Raw genomic sequence first — 23523 nt, forward strand, 5'->3', positions numbered from 1 at the left:
TCTTCCTAACAACTCAATGTTTAACCTCCCAGCGTTACCTAAACAAAAAAATCTTTAAATAAAACTCACTAAGTTTTCATTTTAGCAATGTGGAATTTTAAATAGAATAACATTGAAAAAATACCTGTCTTGAAACTGTAATTTCATCATGTGTCTCAAAGCCCAGAGGACTTTGCTTTTTGTCAAAGTTGTCAAAGGTAATTGAAACAGTGGCTTTTGTAATCCCTGCTTGTCCATTTTTGTAGACCAAATCCTGAAGGTTGGAGGCTCGCACCTAATAACAGAAAACAAAAAAGGTATGTCAATGAAAGTTTCAGCATCAACACCTTTTCAAATTTAAAACACTATTTGAGTTTTATATTGCTATCTGATTAAACAGCAGTTTAATTAGTATTCAAATTAACTCAGTCAGTCAATGACATTGGTTTCCATAAAACCTGTTGGATTACCACTCAAATAATTTCTAAATTGCTATACACCAAACAAACACAGTAGACACACAAACCTCTTAATAAACTTAAACTTACTGCAAGATCATTCCCTTTATCCCTTGCTGTGAAAAGTGGCATTACATTTCCATTTCGAGGACACCAGTTACTTTTAGAAAGCATCTGATAAGATTCTACACAAGGAGATATTGGGACAGGTGAGCTAAAGCTTGGTCAAAGAGGTAGGTTTTTAAGGAGCGTCTTAAAGGAGGAAAAAGGGGTAGAGAGACGGAGAGGTTTAGAGAATTCCAGAGCTTAGGGCCTAGGCCAATGGCAGGGCAATGGATAGCAGGGTTGCAGAAGAGGATAGAATTGGACGAACGCAGAGTTCTCGAAGGGTTGTAGGGCTAGAAGAGGTTAGAGATAGGGAGATGCAAGGCCACGGAGGGATTTGCACACAAGGTTGAGAATTTTAAATTTGGACCAGGAGCCAAAGTAAGTCAGTGAACATAGGGGTTTATGGGCAATGTTCCCTCTCATTTCTTTTCCTGCGCGGGCCCTTTAAATTTGCTGTGCGGCCACGCACACGCAGTATCTGTTCCAGCTTCAGCGCTCGTGAGAAGCCTGCGCGGGACCTCACAATTGGGCTGAGGCATGGGTGGAGACGGATGATATTACGGAGGTGGAAATAGGCTGTCTTGGTGATGGGAGCATATGGGGTCAGAAGTTCAGCTCAGGATCAAATAGGATGGCGAGGTTGGCGAACAGTCTGGTTTAGCCTCAAACAGTGGCCAGAGAGTGGGATGGAATAAGTGGCTAGGGAACAGAGTTTCTGGTGGGGGCCGAAAGCAATGGCTTCAGTCTTCCCAATATTTAATTGGGAGGAAATTTCTGCTCATCCAGTACTGGATGTCAGACAGAGTGACAAATCAGATGCAATGGAGGGATCGAGAGAGATAGTGGCAAGGTAGAGTTGGATGTCATCAGCGTATATGTGGAATCTTACATGTTTTTGGATGATGTTGCACAAGATTTTTTTTTTTTAAAACACACCCACACAGTGGGTACAAATTGTAAACTATAAGCTCAAAACACTGGTGAAAATACTAGACTCCCACGTAATAAAACACTCTATTGTATATCACCATAAAGCAGTGGTTCTGGTCATAGGCCCATCTCCAGGGCTGTTTGAGTTGCTGGTGATTATAATGAAAGGTCATCGACTTGCAGTGTTAACTCTGTTTCTCTCTCCACAGATACTGCCTCACCTGCTGAGCATTTCAGCATTTTCTGTTTTTATAGTGAACTGGCTGCTTTTTTGGAACTGCTGGTCAAGTTTTGAGAGTTTTTGTAGGCTGGTATGTATAATGATTAGGAAATATAATTAGTGGACCAATGTCGGGTATAATATTCATACAACCTTATTTAGTTTAAATATTTAGACTTTTATTTTATTTATACTTCAGTTACGTGGCGAGACCAGAGAAGCTGGTGTAGTTCTCCTTAGAGCAGAGATGATAAAGGGGAGATTTCATAGAGGTGTTCAAAATCATGAAGGGTTTTGACAGAGTATACAAGGAGAAACTATTTCCAATGGCAGAAGGGGACACAGAATTAAGTTAATGACCAGAGGACACAGAATTAAGTTATTGACAAAAGAACCAGGGGAAAAATGAGGGGTAAAAAACTTACTCAGCAAGTTGTTGTGATCTGGAATGCACTGCCTGTGGTGGAAGCAGATTCAACAATAACTTAAGAGGATAAATACTTGAAGGGGGAAAATTTTGCAAGGCTATGGGGAAAGAGCAGGGGGAGTGGGACTAATTGAACAGCTCTTTCAAAGAGCCAGCACATGCATGATGGACCAAATGGCCTCCTTCTGTGCTGTATGATTCTATGATGAATGCAGCAAGTGAAAGCTTCTTTATTTATAACCAGCTGCTGTCTGTGGAGTTGGAAGGCTGGTTGCAGTGATGCAGAGTTCAACACCGCCCGCTCTCTCCGCCGCGGACTTGTCCGCGCCCGGGTGACCCTGGAGAAGGAGCACGCAGTGTCTGCCGCTGCGCTTAAGGTCAGCGGGCACTGCTGGGATTCATGGCTTAATTGACACTAGGTGATCAGATTATTCTTCAAGTTTTAAAAGTTTCCTTTGGTTTAATGGTCAAGTTCTTTATTAGTTGTGCTTGCTTTAAAGTGGGGGGGGGGGGGACTTTTGTTTTGGTTGATGACACTGAGGGGGGGGGGCTGGGGACAACCTTGTGTTGCCTTTATGGGTTTTTTTTTATTTCTTTTATAAAAAGTACCACCCACCAGCTCTCAAAACAACTGCATGCAGCCCATGGCCGGTGGGGAGGGCGGGTGTAGTAGTGGTGGTGGTCTCTCTGGCTGCCTGCCTCCCTGCCTCCCTGCCACAGCCTTGTCCGCACCCAGTGGCCCTGGAAAAGGAGTGCGCTGTGTCCACCGGTACGCTTGACCTCTGGGCACCGCAGGGACTGGAAGGAATAGTCAACACAAGGTGTAATATTTAATGTTATAAGTTTTGTCAGATAAGTCACCAATAAATCCAATAGGGAATTCAGGAGAAACTTCTTTAGCCAGAGTGGTTAGAATGTGGAACTCACTATCACAGGGAATGGTTGAGGCAAACAGCATAGATGCATTTCAAGAGAACGCTAGATAAACACAAGGGAGAAAGGAATAGAAGGTTATTCTGATAGGGTGAGTTGAAGAAGAGTGGGAGGAGGCTCGTGTCCGTAGGGTTGCAAAGGGGTGGAAAGTTTCCGGTAAATTTCCAGAAATTTTCCACGGGAAGTTTAGCTTGGGAATTTTGCCCAAAAAAGCATATGCTAGCAGAATATTTGTTTTTTTTGTATTTCTTCCTTTTTTTTCCCCCCCACAGGTCCTCTCTTAAAATTACTAACAGAGATGGAATCTAGAGATGGAATCTTAATTATTAAGGAATTTCTTAATCATTATATGTTTATCTTCTTACTTGGCTTGTTTTAATAATTACAAGTTTTGTGTGTGACTGTGAACAAATGTGTCCTGATTGGTTGGATGAGTGGATGAGCAATTAGCTCCCTCTATTTGTAATATTTGCATATCGAATTGTGATTGGCCTGCAGGCATCTGTAAGACTGCTATAGTTTTTTTAAGATCCAGGTTAGGGGTCCTGAGGGAAGTCATTTTGTTTTCTGCTGATGTTGTGATGATGCAGTAAGTAAATCAGACTTTATACCAAATAAACCAGTCACTTGTTGAACTCTGTTGTCCTTCAATTTAAAATATGCAAAATAATACACTATTGGTGATGTAGCGTCGTGTGTGTACAGGTCATGCTTCCATCACATGGAGCATCAGCAAAAATGTACTCACCCTGTTGCAATCGTGCTGATCGACCACAGTTCGACAGAGATGAATGCCCTTTATATCTCTGCATAGAACAGTGCCACGTTTACCGTCGGATGTGTGGAAGCATTTTACCCCAGGCATTAAAGATGGAAAGACTGTGTACATGTGCAAACACTGTAGAAAGCCATATGTAAAGAATGCCACAAACATGCAGCAGCATTTATCCAAATGCAACAACTTCACTCAAAGCTCACAGCAGTCAGCCCAGAGTTCCTCTGCTTCCATTCAAGAAGATGATGGTTCTCATTCAGCATCAGGCTCCTTATCATCAGCAACTCCTGGCCCACTTGGAAGGTTCTTTGATACAATGGATAACCATAGCCAGAAGAATGCAGATGAGTGCCTTGCTCGAGCTGTATATGCAACAGGCTCACCCCTCATGCTCACAGCCAATGTGTACTGGAAGAGATTTTTCAATGTTATTCGCCCTGCATACTGTCCTCCCACCAGACATGCTTTGTCTACTTATTTGCTGGAGGCTGAGTGTAACAGTCCAAGGAAAGCTCAAAGAAACGATAGCGATGGCAGACTGTGGTGCAGTTATCTCAGATGGGTGGCCAAATGTACGAGGGGAGGGCATCATAAACTACATCGTCTCCACTCCTCTCCCAGTGTTCTTCAAGAGCACAGACACGAAGGACAACAGACACACAAGCACATACGTTGCTGATGAGCTGAAAGCGGTCATCAACGATCTTGGATCACAAAAGGTCTTTGCAGTAGTTACTGACAATGCTGCGAATATGAAGGCTGCTTGGGCTCAAGTGGAGGAGGCCTACCCTCATATTACGTCTATTGGGTGCGCAGCTCATGGGCTTAACCTGCTCCTCAAGGACATCATGGGTTTGAGAACCATGGAAGCACTGTACAAGAGAGCCAAGCAAGTTGTTAAGTATGTCAGGGGAAAACAGGTAGTTGCAGCAACCTACAACTCCAAGCAAATGACAAAGAACAAGAACACCACACTGAAGCTGCCCAACAACACTAGATGGGGTGGTGTCATAATGTACAACAGCCTTCTGGAGGATAAGGAGTCGCTGCAAGAAATGGCAATATCCCAGTCTGGGGATATGGAAACCACCATCAAGAAAATACTGCTGGATGATGTGTTTTGGGAGAGAGTGGTTAGCAGCCTTAAACTACTCTCACCAGTAGCATCTGCAATTGCTCAGATTGAAGGAGATGACGCTGTCTTGTCAGATGTTCTCAGGCTTTTTACTGATTTAAAAGAACAAATCAGCATTGCCCTACCCACATCCCTGCTGCTCAAAGCAGAGGAGAAGGCAATTGTTCAATTCATACAGACGCGTCAAGAATTTTGTGTCAAGCCGATTCATGCTGCAGCATACATGCTGGACCCAAAGCATGTTGGGAGACCAATACTTTCTGGAGAACAGATCAACAGCGCTTACAGTGTGATTTCTACCCTCTCACACCATCTCAATCTGGATGTGGGCAAAGTTCTGGGAAGTCTGGCAAAGTTCTCTACCAAGCAAGGTCTTTGGAATGGGGATGGGATATGGGAATCATGCAAGCATATCAGTGCACATACCTGGTGGAAGGGACTTTGTGCATCTGAGGCCCTGTCACCTATTGCATCGGTGATACTCCAAATCCCACCTTCATCAGCGGCCTCTGAACGAAACTGGTCACTTTTTGGGAATACGCATACAAAGGTGCGCAACAGGCTGACTAACAAAAGAGTGGAGAAACTGGTGGCTATCCGGGCGAACCTACAACTTATTGAGCCAGATACAGAAGTGTCCACCACACAGCTAGACACTGACACAGAGGAGGAAATGGACACGTCAGAGCCAGAGTCAGAGAATCGGGAGGAGCAATGAGGAGTAGAAGACTCACGAGTAGAAGACTCAATGGGACAAAATAAGAACAAATTACAGGCTAAATAAGCTGACGCTCTTTTTATTTGATTTTAGATGGGTCTTTTTTGTGGGGGTTCAATAAAGTTCAAAATTATAACCTAAATAAAGTTTTGAAAGCCTGTTTTTATTTGTATGAAACAGTATGTCTATTTTGACGACAAAGATAATATAAGGGTCAGAGACAAAAACCATCAGTGTGCAAAAAAACTCAAAATTCCCATAAATTCCCGAAAATTCCCGTGGAAAATTTCCTCTTTTAAAAATTCCCAGAATTTTGCAACCCTACTCGTGTGGCACAAACTCTGGAACGGACCAGTTGGGCCGAATGGCCTGTTTCTGTGCTGTACATCCTATGTAAAAACAACATGTAAACGCAAGTTCTTTAAAAAAAAAAATTAAAAAAAAATATTACAAAGTAGTTACAGCACAGAGACAGGCCATTCGGCCCAATTGGTCCATGCTAGCGTATTATTGTTCCCAGACCTTTATTATTCCAAAAAGAATGAAATTTTGATTGATAATCGCTCCTGTGACATGCGATGGGACATTTTGCTACATTAAAGGCGCTATAGAAATGCAAGTTGTTATTATTTCCTCACACAAGATTTTTGTTAGGCTTCTTTTGGGCTTTATCCCCCTGTTGCCCACATCCTAACTTGCACCAAATCCTATTCACCCATCACCCCTGTGCTCGCTGACCTACATTGGCTCCCGCTCTGGCAAAGCCTTGATTTTAAAATTCTCAGGCTGGTTTTCAAATTCTTCCATGGCCTCACCCCCTCCCTATCTCTGTAACCTCCTCCAGCCCTACGACCAATGTTCCCTTTAAGCTGCATGGTCACGCAGCGCTCTGGAGGGTGGGGTGGGCTGGAGGGGCGGGGACGGGGCACTGACCTGGGACAGGGTGCTGGGGGTTGGCGAAGGGGAGGGGGCACTGACCTGGGACAGGGTGCTGGGGGTTGGCGAAGGGGAGGGGGCACTGACCTGGGACAGGGCGCTGGGGATAGGCACTGACCTGGGACAGGGCGCTGGGGATGGGGAGAGGCACTGACCTGGGACAGGGCGCTGGGGATGGGGAGAGGCACTGACCTGGGACAGGGCGCTGGGGATGGGGAGAGGCACTGACCTGGGACAGGGCGCTGGGGATGGGGAGAGGCACTGACCTGGGACAGGGCGCTGGGGATGGGGAGAGGCACTGATCTGGGACAGGGCGCTGGGGATGGGGAGAGGCACTGACCTGGGACAGGGCGCTGGGGATGGGGAGAGGCACTGACCTGGGACAGGACGCTGGGGATGGGGAGAGGCACTGACCTGGGACAGGGGGATGGGGAGAGGCACTGACCTGGGACAGGGGGATGGGGAGAGGCACTGACCTGGGACAGGAGGATGGGGAGAGGCACTGACCTGGGACAGGGGGATGGGGAGAGGCACTGACCTGGGACAGGGGGATGGGGAGAGGCACTGACCTGGGACAGGGGGATGGGGAGGGGCACTGACCTGGGACAGGGGGATGGGGAGGGGCACTGACCTGGGACAGGGGGATGGGGAGGGGCACTGACCTGGGACAGGGGGATGGGGAGAGGCACTGACCTGGGACAGGGGGATGGGGAGAGGCACTGACCTGGGACAGGGGGATGGGGAGAGGCACGGACCTGGGACAGGGGGATGGGGAGAGGCACTGACCTGGGACAGGGGATGGGGAGGGGCACTGACCTGGGACAGGGGGATGGGGAGGGGCACTGACCTGGGACAGGGGGATGGGGAGGGGCACTGACCTGGGACAGGGGGATGGGGAGAGGCACTGACCTGGGACAGGGGGATGGGGAGAGGCACTGACCTGGGACAGGGAGCTGGGGGTGGGGAGAGACACTGACCTGGGACAGGGCGCTGGGGATAGGCACTGACCTGGGACAGGGCGCTGGGGATGGGGAGAGGCACTGACCTGGGACAGGGCGCTGGGGATGGGGAGAGGCACTGACCTGGGACAGGGCGCTGGGGATGGGGAGAGGCACTGACCTGGGACAGGGCGCTGGGGATGGGGAGAGGCACTGACCTGGGACAGGGCGCTGGGGATGGGGAGAGGCACTGATCTGGGACAGGGCGCTGGGGATGGGGAGAGGCACTGACCTGGGACAGGGCGCTGGGGATGGGGAGAGGCACTGACCTGGGACAGGACGCTGGGGATGGGGAGAGGCACTGACCTGGGACAGGGGGATGGGGAGAGGCACTGACCTGGGACAGGGGGATGGGGAGAGGCACTGACCTGGGACAGGAGGATGGGGAGAGGCACTGACCTGGGACAGGGGGATGGGGAGAGGCACTGACCTGGGACAGGGGGATGGGGAGAGGCACTGACCTGGGACAGGGGGATGGGGAGGGGCACTGACCTGGGACAGGGGGATGGGGAGGGGCACTGACCTGGGACAGGGGGATGGGGAGGGGCACTGACCTGGGACAGGGGGATGGGGAGAGGCACTGACCTGGGACAGGGAGCTGGGGGTGGGGAGAGACACTGACCTGGGACAGGGCGCTGGGGATAGGCACTGACCTGGGACAGGGCGCTGGGGAAGGGGAGAGGCACTGACCTGGGACAGGGCGCTGGGGATGGGGAGAGGCACTGACCTGGGACATGGCGCTGGGGATGGGGAGAGGCACTGACCTGGGACAGGGCGCTGGGAAAGGGGACAGGCACTGACCTGGGACAGGGCGCTGGGGATGGGGAGAGGCACTGACCTGGGACAGGGCGCTGGGGATGGGGAGAGGCACTGACCTGGGACAGGGCGCTGGGGATGGGGAGAGGCACTGACCTGGGACAGGGGGATGGGGATGGGGAGAGGCACTGACCTGGGACAGGGGGATGGGGATGGGGAGAGGCACTGACCTGGGACAGGGCGCTGGGGATGGGGAGAGGCACTGACCTGGGACAGGGCGCTGGGGATGGGGAGAGGCACTGACCTGGGACAGGGGGATGGGGAGAGGAACTGACCTGGGACAGGGGGATGGGGAGAGGCACTGACCTGGGACAGGGGGATGGGGAGAGGCACTGACCTGGGACAGGGGGATGGGGAGAGGCACTGACCTGGGACAGGGCGCTGGGGATGGGGAGAGGCACTGACCTGGGACAGGGCGCTGGGGATGGGGAGAGGCACTGACCTGGGACAGGGCGCTGGGGATGGGGAGAGGCACTGATCTGGGACAGGGCGCTGGGGATGGGGAGAGGCACTGACCTGGGACAGGGCGCTGGGGATGGGGAGAGGCACTGACCTGGGACAGGACGCTGGGGATGGGGAGAGGCACTGACCTGGGACAGGGGGATGGGGAGAGGCACTGACCTGGGACAGGGGGATGGGGAGAGGCACTGACCTGGGACAGGGGGATGGGGAGAGGCACTGACCTGGGACAGGGTGCTGGGGAAGGGGACAGGCACTGACCTGGGACAGGGTGCTGGGGATGGGGAGAGGCACTGACCTGGGACAGGGCGCTGGGGATGGGGAGAGGCACTGACCTGGGACAGGGCGCTGGGGATGGGGAGAGGCACTGACCTGGGACAGGGTGCTGGGGATGGGGAGAGGCACTGACCTGGGACAGGGTGCTGGGGATGGGGAGAGGCACTGACCTGGGACAGGGGGGTGGGGAGAGGCACTGACCTGGGACAGGGTGCTGGGGATGGGGAGAGGCACTGACCTGGGACAGGGTGCTGGGGATGGGGAGAGGCACTGACCTGGGACAGGGTGCTGGGGATGGATAGAGGCACTGACCTGGGACAGGGTGCTGGGGATGGGGAGAGGCACTGACCTGGGACAGGGTGCTGGGGATGGGGAGAGGCACTGACCTGGGACAGGGTGCTGGGGATGGGGAGAGGCACTGACCTGGGACAGGTCGCTGGGGAGAAGCACTGACCTGGGACAGGGCGCTGGGGATGGGGAGGCACTGGCCTGGGACAGGGCGCTGGGGATGGGGATGGGGAGAGGCACTGACCTGGGACAGGGCGCTGGGGATGGGGAGAGGCACTGACCTGGGACAGGGCGCTGGGGATGGGGAGAGGCACTGACCTGGGACAGGGCGCTGGGGATGGGGAGAGGCACTGACCTGGGACAGGGCGCTGGGGATGGGGAGAGGCACTGACCTGGGACAGGGCGCTGGGGATGGGGAGAGGCACTGACCTGGGACAGGGCGCTGGGGATGGGGAGAGGCACTGACCTGGGACAGGGCGCTGGGGATGGGGAGAGGCACTGACCTGGGACAGGGCGCTGGGGATGGGGAGAGGCACTGACCTGGGACAGGGCGCTGGGGATGGGGAGAGGCACTGACCTAGTACAGGGTGCTGGGGAAGGGGAGAGACACTGACCTGGGACAGGGCGCTGGGGAGAGGCACTGACCTGGGACAGGGCGCTGGGGATGGGGAGAGGCACTGACCTGGGACAGGGCGCTGGGGATGGGGAGAGGCACTTACCTGGGACAGGGCGCTGGGGAGGCACTGGCCTGGGACAGGGCGCTGGGGATGGGGATGGGGATGGGGAGAGGCACTGACCTGGGACAGGGTGCTGGGGAAGGGGAGAGGCACTGACCTGGGACAGGGCGCTGGGGATGGGGAGAGGCACTGACCTAGGACAGGGTGCTGGGGAAGGAGAGAGGCACTGACCTGGGACAGGGTGCTGGGGATGGGGAGAAGCACTGACCTGGGACAGGGTGCTGGGGATGGATAGAGGCACTGACCTGGGACAGGTTGCTGATCCCCAGCAGGAAGCAGATGGAGTCCAGGATGTTGGATTTGCCGCTGCCGTTCAGGCCGGTGATGGCGTTAAAGAGCGGGTCGAAGCCGTTGATTTCTGTTCTCTGCGCGTACGACTTGAAGCCGTCTATGATGATGGACTTGACGTACATCTTTCTTTGTTATTTATTTTGTATTCCGCCTTTAATTTTCAATCTGCTGGGAGCCCGATCCGCCGCTCGCGCTTCAGCCGTCGCTTTGAATTTTGGCGCCAATCACCGGCCGTTAGTTCAAAGTGTCAGCACCCCCCCCCAAACAGCTGTACACTTATTGTATCCGTTTATGTATATTTTTTAAACTTTTAATGCAACGTACGGGAAATGTTGCACTTTCAGCGGACTTGTATTCTAAAAATAATGAATTATTTTCCTGTTTCGGGCAAATCCTGCGCCGACCTCAACACGGGGGCTTCGGGCCGAATGGCATGACGTCACGGATAAGGGGCGGGTCCTGTGGCCGTGACGTCAACCTATTTCATCTGCGGACCCGTTGGGAGCTGTTCTTAAAGGGGCCGCTGTGAATGTGTTACCTAGAATAGTGCATAGAATTTACAGGGTCGAAACAGGTCATTCGGCCCACTTTAATTCTCCGCTCCACTTCCACTCTGACTTCAGCCTCTTACACTGTTCCAACAAATAAGCTCGAAGAACAGCACCTCATCTTTCGATTAGGCACTTTACAGCCTTCTGGACTCAATATCGAATTCAACAATTTCAGACTATAATCTCTGCCCCCATTTTTTCGTATTACAGCTGTTGATGATTCTGCCATTCCCATTTACGCCTCTTCTAGACCCATATTTTGTTTCTTTACTTCTCCCGTTACCATCTCGTTTTGCTTTGTAAACATAGAAACATAGAAACTAGGAACAGGAGTAGGCCATTCGGCCCTTCGAGCCTGCTCCGCCATTCAACGAGATCATGGCTGATCATCCAAACCCTAGCACCCGGTCCCTACACCGACAGCCATCCCACCCAAGCCCTATCCCCGTAACCCCACATATTTAATCCCCCCTAACACTAAGGGCCAATTTTTTTTTTATCATGGCCAATCAACCTAACCCGCACATCATGGGCAGCACGGTGGCATAGTGGTTAGCACTGTTGCCTCACAGCGCCAGGGACCCGGGTTCGAATCCGGCCTCGGGCGACTGTCTGTGTGGAGTTTGCACATTCTCCCCGTGTTTGCGTGGGTTTCCTCCGGGTGCTCCGGTTTCCTCCCACAGTCCAAAGATGTGCGGGTTAGGTTGATTGGCTATGATAAATTGACCCTTAGTGTTAGGGGGATTAAATACGTGGGGTTACGGGGATAGGGTGGGATATGTGTCGGTGCAGGCTCGATGGGCCGAAATGGCCTCTATCTGCACTGTGGGGTTCCTGTGATTTCCTGTGATCATACCTTTTATCATTTAATCACTCCTGCCTTCCATCCTATCACAGACCTTCCCTTTTGTTCTTTCCTCCCCTCCCCCTTTCCCTGCGTTTGCTTAAAATCTGTTACATCTCTAACTTTTTCCAGTTCTGACGAAAGGTCATCGACCTGAAATGTTAACTCTGTTTCTCTCTCTACAGATGCTGCCTTGACCTGCTGAGTGTTTCCAGCACTTTCTGTTTTTATTTCAGCATATCCTTCTACTCCTTTCTACCTCGTGTTTATCTAGCTTCCCTTTAAATGCATCTATGCTATTTGCCTCAACTACTTCCTGTGGTAGCGAGTTCCACATTCTAACCCCTCTCTGGGTAAAGACGTTTCTCCTGAATTCCTTATTGGATTTATTAGTGACTATCTTATATTTATGACCTCTAGTTTTAGACTTCCCCCCACAAGTAAAATATCCTACATCTACATGCACAGAATGTATGCACAGCCTTCTAAGAGTAATAGACTTCTCTCAATCTCCTGCACTGTCCAGCAGACCTTGATTTGCACTTGTCCTGCCATGACCCACAAAGGAATTATCTCGGACAATTTGGGCTATGAAAGAAATAATTTGCATTTATATAGTGCCTTTAATGCAGTAAAACGTTCCAAAGCGCTTCAAAGAAGTGGTTTTGACACCGTGCTATATAAGGAAATATTAGTGCAGATGATCAAAAACTGGCCAAAAAGGTAGGTTTTAGGGAACATCTTAAAGGAGGAGACAGAGGTACAGAGACGGCGAGGATTAGGGAGGGAATTCCAGAGCTTAGAGTCTAGCATGTCCCAATGCGCTTCACAGTCAATGAAGGACTTTTTGAAGTGTAGTCGCTGTTGTAATGTAGGGAAACACGGCAGCCAATTTAAATATAGCTAGGTCCCACAAACAGCAATGTGATAATGACCAGATAATCTGTTTTAGTGATGTTGGTTGAGGGATAAATATTAGCCAGGACACCTAGGAGAACTCCCCTGCACTTCTTCAAAATAATATCATGGGTTCTTTTACGTCAACCTGGGAGGGCAGATGGGGCCTCGGTTTAACATCTCATCTGAAAGGGTGGATTCAGGGCACTGAGCAAGGATCCTGGGGTTAGGTGGGACGATTGGCTAGGGTTACCATTTATCAACCCTCCAGGATTGTCCTGGAGTCTCCAGGAATTAAAGATGAATCTCCTGGACGCTGCTGTGTTAATGTCACTCTCTTCCATAGCTAATGGACTGCAGTTTGGAGGCACGATGCACCAAACCTGTACATCCCTGGGATTGGGCATGGTGTCATTGTCCATGACTGCAAGTGGCGGGACTCCCACTCCTCGCTCTTCCAGGGAGGAAGCAGGGACCCCGTAATTCACAGCCACTTGCCTTCATGTGTCATAGGTCTATATTCAGAGCTGCTTTTGAGTTGTCAGTTTTTTGGGGGCTGTGCCAGCTTTTTGGTAGCTTTTGCTAGTCTTTTCTGGTTGGCATACATGAGAGTTTATTGGTCCGGAAGTGAAAATACTAGGAATTCAAAAACAAAGCTTTCATAAGACAGGTGTATATTATATAGATTGATAACAATCACCTAGAATCATAGTATGATTACAGCACAGAAGGAGGCCATTCAGCCCGTCGAGCCCATACCTGCTCTCTGCAAGAGCACTTCAGCTAGTCCCACTCCCCCACCCTTTCCCCATAGCCCTGCAAATGTTTTTCCTTCAGGTACTTATCCAATTCCCTGTCTGCCTCCACCAACCTTTCAGGCAGTGCATTCCAGATCCTAACCACTCGCTGCATAAAAATGTTTTTCCTCATGTCGCCTTTGGTTCTTTTGCCAATCACCTTAAATCTGTGTCCTCTGGTTCTCGACCCTTCTGCCAATGGGAACAGTTTCTCTCTACTCTGTCCAGACCCCTCATGATTTTGAATACCTCTATCAAACCTCCTCTCAGCCTTCTCCGCTCTAAGGAGAACAACCCCAGCTTCTCTAGTCTATCCAGGTAACTGAAGTCCCTCATGCCTGGAACCATTCTCGTAAATCTTTTCTGCACCCTCTCTAAGGCCTTGACATCCTCCCTAAAGTGCGGTGCCCAGAATTGAACACAATACTCCAGTTGAGGCCAAACCAGTGTTTTATAAAGGTTCATCATAACTTCCTTGCTTTTGTACTCTATGCTTCTATTTATGAAGCCTAGTATCCCGTATGCTTTTTAAACCACTTTCTCTACCTGCCCTGCTACCTTCAACGATTTGTGCACATATATTCCCAGGTCTCTCTGTTCATGCACCCCCTTTAGGATTGTAACCTTTAGTTTATATTGCCTCTCCTCTTTCTTCCTACCAAAATGTATCACTTTGCACTTTTCTGCATTAAATTTCATCTGCCACATGTCCGCCCATTTCACCAGCCTGTCTACGTCTTCCTGAAGTCTATCACTATCCTCCTCACTGTTCACTATACAGTACTTCCAAGTTTTGTGTCATCTGCAAATTTTGATATTCTGCCCTGTACTCCCCAGTCCAAGTCATTAATATATATCAAGAAAAGCAGTGGTCCTAGTGCCAACCCCTGGCGAACACCATTGTATGCATACCCACCGATTGAAGCCTGCAGGAAGAAACAATGGTAAGTACACTTTTTCTAACACTTTCCACTTACCTCACATACTTACCTCTCCACACTTGCACCCATCACTTACCTTCATAGCGCACTTTTGCACCCCGCAGACCCCCGCAGACCCACTGCTCACCTTGGTGACCCTGACGGGGTTCGCAGCCTTCGGGAAGCTCGCACTTGTGTGGGTAAAATGGGGATAATCCTCTTATCTGCCTGTTAACTACCTGTTAGGCAGCTAAGTGGCTGTAATCCCCTTCCCGCCTCCAGGAGACGGGACCCGGCGCGAGTCGGCTACCCGCCTCCCGGGAATATGGCACGGAGGCGGGTTGGAGGCGGGATGGGCACCTGCCCCCAGATCCTGCCATTTTCCCGGCAGTCCCGCCTCCCCAGGGCTGGCAAGATCGCGCCCGACATGTTTGCAGTGTAATGGGGGGAAAAAAATCAAAATATTGAGATGGACTGTTCAATGGATTTCTGTGCACAGGAGAGACTTTTTAACAGTCATGGAAAGGGCAACTTTAGTTGGTAATAATTCAGCAACCAAAATAAAATTGCATTCTATTTTTTTATTCCCAGGATTAATGTTTGATGGGGAGTAGAATTGAACTCTCCACATATGTGTGTATGTGTGTGTGTTACCTATTGGTACAGAAATACAACTTTATCAACGGATGTGTTTATTTTCTTAAGGTGTTCGTTTTCTTGCCAATTGTTCACATTTCCCTCTTTTCCTGAAGAACAGGACAGGCTCCTGGGTTTGATCCCTGATCTGTGCGGAGCTAGCTGATCTGAGTAGGGGGCTGAGGAAGGGGAGCTGCAATTGCCTCCAGCATCTCTGGATTAGGGACAGAATATTGGCCGTCGCTCCCACTCCTGACCTCTATCTGGACGTGCACATTTATCAACAACAGCAACAGGTCTGGCCTTTCCACTTCCCCCTCCTAAACCTCTATAGAAGAGGAGGTATGGGGAAACAAAGACAAAAGAGTGGGGGAGGGGAGAGAGATCTTGCGAATGAACTTGAAGTGATATTTGAAAGATAAGTTACAATTTTTCAGAAACACCCAGCAGGTCAAGCAGCATCTGTTTCCAGCAGTTTCTGTTTCTATTGCAGATTTCCAACATTTGCAGTATTTTGCTTTAGATGCAGTGTTTTAATTCACTGCCACTTCTCTTCCAGGAATGCCCCACCTTGAAGAAGTTCTGCTCTTTCTCTCCCGATGGCATTTCCGTTGGTCGCTTTTATCTTGTTCACCTTCATTACTATCTGTTTCGCTTCTCGTGTTTGATCAGGTATCTACTCAGGTTCTGCCTGACCTGCTGAGTATTGCCAGCATTTTCTGTTTCTATTTCAGATTTCCAGTATCCGCAGTGTTTTGTTACAATTTTCAGATGTAGTTTTTAACTATAATAAAAACAACCAATTTGTGCAACAATTTTGTACTCCTGGTGCAGGGGTGTATAGCGATATAAAGGGTACATATGGCAGCAATGTCCCCTCTAAGCTGCGCAGCAATGGGAAAGGTCCCACGCAGGCCGCTCACCGGCTTCTCCATTGTAAATACCGCGCATGTGCGGAAATTTAAACGGACCGCGCACTAAAAGAAACCGGCCGCGTAGAACAAAGCGCTGCTTAAAGGGATCATTAGGGTATGCTGAATAATCCCACTTTTTATTTTGGAGGTGAGAATATGCTGACTTTTTGACAGCGTGTAATGGAGCGAATACTTGGTTGTATGGAATATATCCACATCTCATTTTTAGAGGCTAACTATTGATGAAGATTAAACAATAGAATGGCACTCCTCATTTCAAACCTAAATGGGCCGCCTCTTATGGGATCCATAACTACACCAAATCCGGACTCCAAAAGCACAAAATGGCAGATGCCATGAGGACAAGGTGATGTGGGCAGCCACCTTATGATGAAGACTGTAAGGTAGTCACTGTAACGAAGAGTTTTTTTACTCCTATAATATTATACTATCAGAATTCATTTTAGAGACCAAAGCCTAGGAATTAATTTTGGTGTTATTAGTGGATGAATGAATTGTAACAAAATTTGCAGATGACACAAAACTTGGAAGTATAGTAACCAGTGAGGAGGATAGTGATAGACTTCAAGAGGACATAGACAGGCTGGTGGCATAGGCAGACACGTGGAAGATTAAATTTAACGGAGCAAAGTGCGAAGTGCATTTTGGTAGAAAGAATGAGGAGAGGAAATATAAACTGAAGGGTACAATCCTAAAGGGGGTGCATGAACAGAGAGACCTGGGGGTATATGTGCACAAATTGTTGAAGGTGGCAGGGCAAGTTGAGAAAGCAGTTAAAAAAGCTTATGGGATCCTGGGATTCATAAATAGAGGTATAGAGTACAAAAGTGTGGAAATTCTGATTAACCTGTATAAAACACTGGTTTGGCCCCAACTGGAGTACTGTGTCCAATTCTGGGCACTGCACTTTAGGAAGGATGTGAAGGCCTTAGTGAGGGTGCAGAAAAGATTTACGAGAATGATCCCAGGCATGAGAGACTTCAGTTACATGGATAGACTGCAGAAGCTGGGTTTGTTCTCCTTAGAGCAGAAAAGATTGAGAGATTTGATAGAGGTGTTCAAAAATCATGATGGGTCAAGACAGAGTAGATAGAGAGAAACTGTTCCCATTGGCGGAAGGGTCGAGAACCAGAGGACACAGATTTAAGGTGATTGGCCAAAAAATCAAAGGTGACATAAGAAAAAACTTTTTTACGCAGCGAGTGGTTAAGATCTTGAATGCACTGCCTGAAAGGGTGGAGAAGGCAGATTCAATCACAGCTTTCAAAAGGGAACTGGATAAGTACCTGAAAGAAAAAAATTTGCAGGGCTATGGGGAAAGGGCGGGGGAGCGGGACTAGCTGAGGTGCTCTTGCAGGGAGCTGGCATGGGCTCGATGGGCTGAATGGCCTTCTTCCATGCTGTAACCATTCTATGATTCTATAACCATTCTATACCTTCCTCCAGTCCAAAAAACAACCGTTCACTACTACTCTGTTTTCTGTCACTTAGCCAATTTCCTATCCATGCTGCCTCTGTCCCTTTTATTCCATGGGCTTCAACTTTGCTGGCAAGCCTATTATGTGGCACTTTACCAAAATCCTGGGGGAAAAATTCGGTTGGTTGCACCACCCATTAGCGCCTTAAGAGGGCGCTAAGTGGGACGTAAGCCAACTAGCGCCCGGGCGCAGCACTGCCTATGCCTCCCGCTAAATTCCGCAGGACGTTAGTGGCGGCGCTAGGGTTGCAAAATTCTGGGAATTTTTAAAAGAGGAAACTTTCCATGGGAATTTTTGGGAATTTATGGGAATTTTGAGTTTTTTTGCACACTGATGGTTTTTGTCTCTGACCCTTATATTATCTTTGTCGTCAAAATAGACATACTGTTTCATACAAATAAAAACAGGCTTTCAAAACTTTATTTAGGTTATAATTTTGAACTTTATTGAACCCCCACAAAAAAGACCCATCTAAAATCAAATAAAAAGAGCGTCAGCTTATTTAGCCTGTAATTTGTCCTTATTTTGTCCCATTGAGTCTTCTACTCATGAGTCTTCTACTCCTCATTGCTCCTCCCGATTCTCTGACTCTGGCTCTGACGTGTCCATTTCCTCCTCTGTGTCAGTGTCTAGCTGTGTGGTGGACACTTCTGTATCTGGCTCAATAAGTTGTAGGTTCGCCCGGATAGCCACCAGTTTCTCCACTCTTTTGTTAGTCAGCCTGTTGCGCACCTTTGTATGCGTATTCCCAAAAAGTGACCAGTTTCGTTCAGAGGCCGCTGATGAAGGTGGGATTTGGAGTATCACCGATGCAATAGGTGACAGGGCCTCAGATGCACAAAGTCCCTTCCACCAGGTATGTGCACTGATATGCTTGCATGATTCCCATATCCCATCCCCATTCCAAAGACCTTGCTTGGTAGAGAACTTTGCCAGACTTCCCAGAACTTTGCCCACATCCAGATTGAGATGGTGTGAGAGGGTAGAAATCACACTGTAAGCGCTGTTGATCTGTTCTCCAGAAAGTATTGGTCTCCCAACATGCTTTGGGTCCAGCATGTATGCTGCAGCATGAATCGGCTTGACACAAAATTCTTGACGCGTCTGTATGAATTGAACAATTGCCTTCTCCTCTGCTTTGAGCAGCAGGGATGTGGGTAGGGCAATGCTGATTTGTTCTTTTAAATCAGTAAAAAGCCTGAGAACATCTGACAAGACAGCGTCATCTCCTTCAATCTGAGCAATTGCAGATGCTACTGGTGAGAGTAGTTTAAGGCTGCTAACCACTCTCTCCCAAAACACATCATCCAGCAGTATTTTCTTGATGGTGGTTTCCATATCCCCAGACTGGGATATTGCCATTTCTTGCAGCGACTCCTTATCCTCCAGAAGGCTGTTGTACATTATGACACCACCCCATCTAGTGTTGTTGGGCAGCTTCAGTGTGGTGTTCTTGTTCTTTGTCATTTGCTTGGAGTTGTAGGTTGCTGCAACTACCTGTTTTCCCCTGACATACTTAACAACTTGCTTGGCTCTCTTGTACAGTGCTTCCATGGTTCTCAAACCCATGACGTCCTTGAGGAGCAGGTTAAGCCCATGAGCTGCGCACCAAATAGACGTAATATGAGGGTAGGCCTCCTCCACTTGAGCCCAAGCAGCCTTCATATTCGCAGCATTGTCAGTAACTACTGCAAAGACCTTTTGTGATCCAAGATCGTTGATGACCGCTTTCAGCTCATCAGCAACGTATGTGCTTGTGTGTCTGTTGTCCTTCGTGTCTGTGCTCTTGAAGAACACTGGGAGAGGAGTGGAGACGATGTAGTTTATGATGCCCTCCCCTCGTACATTTGACCACCCATCTGAGATAACTGCACCACAGTCTGCCATCGCTATCGTTTCTTTGAGCTTTCCTTGGACTGTTACACTCAGCCTCCAGCAAATAAGTAGACAAAGCATGTCTGGTGGGAGGACAGTATGCAGGGCGAATAACATTGAAAAATCTCTTCCAGTACACATTGGCTGTGAGCATGAGGGGTGAGCCTGTTGCATATACAGCTCGAGCAAGGCACTCATCTGCATTCTTCTGGCTATGGTTATCCATTGTATCAAAGAACCTTCCAAGTGGGCCAGGAGTTGCTGATGATAAGGAGCCTGATGCTGAATGAGAACCATCATCTTCTTGAATGGAAGCAGAGGAACTCTGGGCTGACTGCTGTGAGCTTTGAGTGAAGTTGTTGCATTTGGATAAATGCTGCTGCATCTTTGTGGCATTCTTTACATATGGCTTTCTACAGTGTTTGCACATGTACACAGTCTTTCCATCTTTAATGCCTGGGGTAAAATGCTTCCACACATCCGACGGTAAACGTGGCATTGTTCTATGCAGAGAAATAAAGGGCATTCATCTCTGTCGAACTGTGGTCGATCAGCACGATTGCAACAGGGTGAGTACATTTTTGCTGATGCTCCATGTGATGGAAGCATGACCTGTACACACACAGCGCTACATCACCAATAGTGTATTATTTTGTATATTTTAAATTGAAGGACAACAGAGTTCAACAAGTAACTGGTTTATTTGGTATAAAGTCTGATTTACTTACTGCATCATCACAACATCAGCAGAAAACAAAATGACTTCCCTCAAGACCCCTAACCTGGATCTTAAAAAAACTATAGCAGTCTTACAGATGCCTGCAGGCCAATCACAATTCGATATGCAAATATTACAAATAGAGGGAGCTAATCCCTCATCCACTCAACCAACCAATCAGGACACATTTTTTCACAGTCACACACAAAACTTGTAATTATTAAAACAAGCCAAGTAAGAAGATAAACATATATTGATTAAGAAATTCCTTAATAATTAAGATTCCATCTCTGTTAGTAATTTTAAGAGAGGACCTGTGGAAAAAAAAAGAAAGAAGTACAAAAAAAACAATGTTATGCTAGCATGTGCTTTTTTGGGCAAAATTCCCAAGCTAAACTTCCCGTGGAAAATTTCAGGAAATTTACCGGAAACTTTCCACCCCTTTGCAACCCTAGGTGGTGCTAACCATCAGCACTGCGCCGCTGCTGATGACGTCATTGGTGTGCGCAGCGCCCTGCTGACGGCCCGGCCGCGATATTCGGCAGCGCCCCCTGATTTACCGCTGGACGCTATGTCCGACAGGGTCAGGGGGGCTTACCTGCAGCCGGGGAGGCGCAAATTAAAGGCGAGGTGCGGGGCGGCCATTTAAGAAGGGGAGGAAGGCCTGCAGTACCGCAGCGCGACATGCTGCAGCGTGTGGCGCTGCAGCACGTTGCGCCACGATATTCACTCCCAGCGCCCCAAGAGGGATGCGGGGCGCCTCCAGTAGCACCACGCTTCCCTTTGGGGCGCAAAACGACCAATTTCCGGTGCGGGGGCGCAACTGTTTCCAGGGAAGTTAGTGCCCCAAACGGGGCTCTACTCAATTTCTCCCCCGATTTGCCTTCAACAAATCCATGCTGGCTTACTTTAATGAATCCACACTTGTCCAAGTGACTGTTAACTTTGTCCCTGATTATCATTTCTAAAATCTTCCCCACTACCGAGGTTAAACTGACTGGCCTGTAGTTGCTGCGTTTATCTTTACACCCTTTTTTGAACAAGGGGGTAACATTTGCAATACTCCAGTCCTCTGGCACCACCCCTGTATCTAAGGAGGATTGGAAGGTTAAGGCCAGCATCTCTGCAATTTCTTCCTTCACTTCCCTCAGCATCCTAGGATGCATCCCATCTGGTCTTGGTGACTTATATACTTTAAGTTCAGACAGCCTTTGTAGTACCTCCTCTTTATCAATTTTTATCTCATCCAGTATCTCCACTACCTCCTCTTTCACTATGACTTTGGCAGCATTTTCTTCCTTCGTGAAGACAGATGCAAAGTATTCATTTAGCACCTCAGCCATGCCCTCTGCTTCCATGCGTAGGTCTCCTTTTGGTCCCTAATCGGTCCGACCCCTCCTCTTAATTTATAATTTATATGCCTAAATATAAATGTTTAATAAATCCCTGTAACCCTCCTCAAAGAGAAAGATTTTGGAGAGAAAGAAGGGAATGAATTGAGCAAGTAAGAAGAGGCCAGTGTCGAGAGGAGCAGAGAGCGGCGGTACAGTGAGTACTTAAACTCACTTTCGCGGGCTTTTTTACAGAGACCAGTGTTGGGAGGAGCAGAGAGCGGTGGTACAGTGAGTACTTAAACTCACTTTCGCGGGCTTTTTTTACAGAGACCAGTGTTGGGAGGAGCAGAGAGCAGCGGTACAGTGAGTACTTAAACTCACTTTCGCGGGCTTTCTTTCAGAGGCCAGTGTCGAGAGGAGCAGAGAGCAGCGGTACAGTGAGTACTTAAACTCACTTTCGTGGGCTTTTTTCCTCAGAGGCTTGCCAATCTCACAGACTGGCGGCGGCATTCCAGAGCCACGCCACGATTCAAAAAGTGACGCGGACAAGAGGAAGCAGCTGATTGGGTGAGTACGGCCAGGTGAGTATTTATACTACTCTATAGTTTGACAGTTAAGATTAATAGTTTATAAAACTTAGACGGTCTTAATTTTTGTGGTTATAGTTTCTAAGGTCTCTGTTGTGTATTGGGGAGTGTTAATAACCAAGGGCCCTTGAGTATATCATTTAATTGTAGTGTAATTAGTGGTATTGATTTGATTTAATTTAATTTAAATTATTTAAAGGGTAAGTTATGGCAGGGCAACTCGGCCCTGTGGCATGCTCCTCCTGCGCTATGTGGGAAATCAGGGACACTTCCTGTGTCCCTGACGACCATGTGTGCAGGAAGTGTATCCAGCTGCAGCTACTGACAGACCACATTGCGGCGCTGGAGCTGCGAATAGATACATACTGGAGCATTTGCGATGCAGAGGACATCGTGGATAGCACGTTTAATGAGTTGATCACACCACAAGTAAAGGCTGCACAGCGGCAGGAGAGTAGGAAGGTCGTGAAATAGTGAAGGGTTGGGGTATGGATTTAAGGGAGCACAGTGCCTGTGAGGGGGGAAATGAAAGGAAGTATGGCTGGGTAACAGGAAGGGGAGGAGACAGGTGAGAAGTACCCAAGAGGGGTAATGAGAGGACAGGAATATCATTGAAAATATCAAAAATCTCACTGATTTGTTATAAAAACACAACTTTTAGGCTATCTATTTAGTTTTGTATCAGACTTTTTATGCTTTCTTTGAGTCTAGTTGCTGCTGCACCTTTATGGATATTACATATTTTACCCAGAGAGTGGTGAGAATGTGGTACTCGCTTCCCCAGGGAGTGGTTGAGGCGAATAGTATAGATGCATTTAAGTGGAGGCTAGATAAGCATATGAGGGAGAAGGGAATGGAAGGTTATGCAGATAGAGTTCGATGAGGAAAGACGGGGAGGAGGCTCGAGTGGAGCATAAACGCTGGCATGGACCGGTTGAGCCGAATGGCCTGTTTCTGTGCTGTATATTCTATGTAACATAGGTCTTTCAAATCAAATCAAATCAAATCAAATCAACTTTTATTGTCATTGTTAGTGCACAATTGCAGTACAACGAAATGTAGGCTTGCGGCTCCCGAGAGTGTACAATTTGGATTAGGACACTTAAACATTTCAACATACATTTGTACATATATATTAGCATAAATATGACCATAATAAAGTGCATCGGCAGATGTGCAGGCTTTAGTGTTTATTTGTGGAGTTCAGTAGGATGACAGCCCTGGGAAAGAAGCTGTTCCTAAATCTGGTCGTACGGGTGCGAATGCATCTGTAGCGTCTTCCAGATGGTAGGAGGGCGAACAGACTGTGGCTGGGGTGGGTAGGGTCTTTGATGATAGACCGTGCCCTCCGTAGGCAGCGTTTCTGATATATATGTTCTATGGTCGGTAGCCGGGTGCCGGTAATGCGTTGGGCAGTTTTGACTACCCGCTACAGGGCTTTCCGGTCATGGGAGCTACAGCTGCCGT

The 23523-nt window shown here is 48.7% G+C and overlaps 1 protein-coding gene across 1 annotated transcript in view; it reads right to left on the reverse strand.

Moving 5' to 3' along the window:
• smc2 (structural maintenance of chromosomes 2) overlaps positions 1 to 10844 on the reverse strand; it is a 74825-nt gene extending 63981 nt beyond the window's left edge. The window contains 2 exon segments of the mRNA XM_085992963.1: positions 125 to 274; positions 10439 to 10844. Of these exon segments, the coding sequence (XP_085849089.1) occupies positions 125 to 274; positions 10439 to 10606 (318 nt within the window). The 5' untranslated portion in view covers positions 10607 to 10844.
• Between the last annotated feature and the right edge of the window lie 12679 nt (positions 10845 to 23523).

Source organism: Somniosus microcephalus, chromosome 1 (assembly GCF_052327205.1).
Source record: "Somniosus microcephalus isolate GS21.2 chromosome 1, FLI_Smic_1.0, whole genome shotgun sequence".
Classification (NCBI taxonomy): domain Eukaryota; kingdom Metazoa; phylum Chordata; class Chondrichthyes; order Squaliformes; family Somniosidae; genus Somniosus; species Somniosus microcephalus.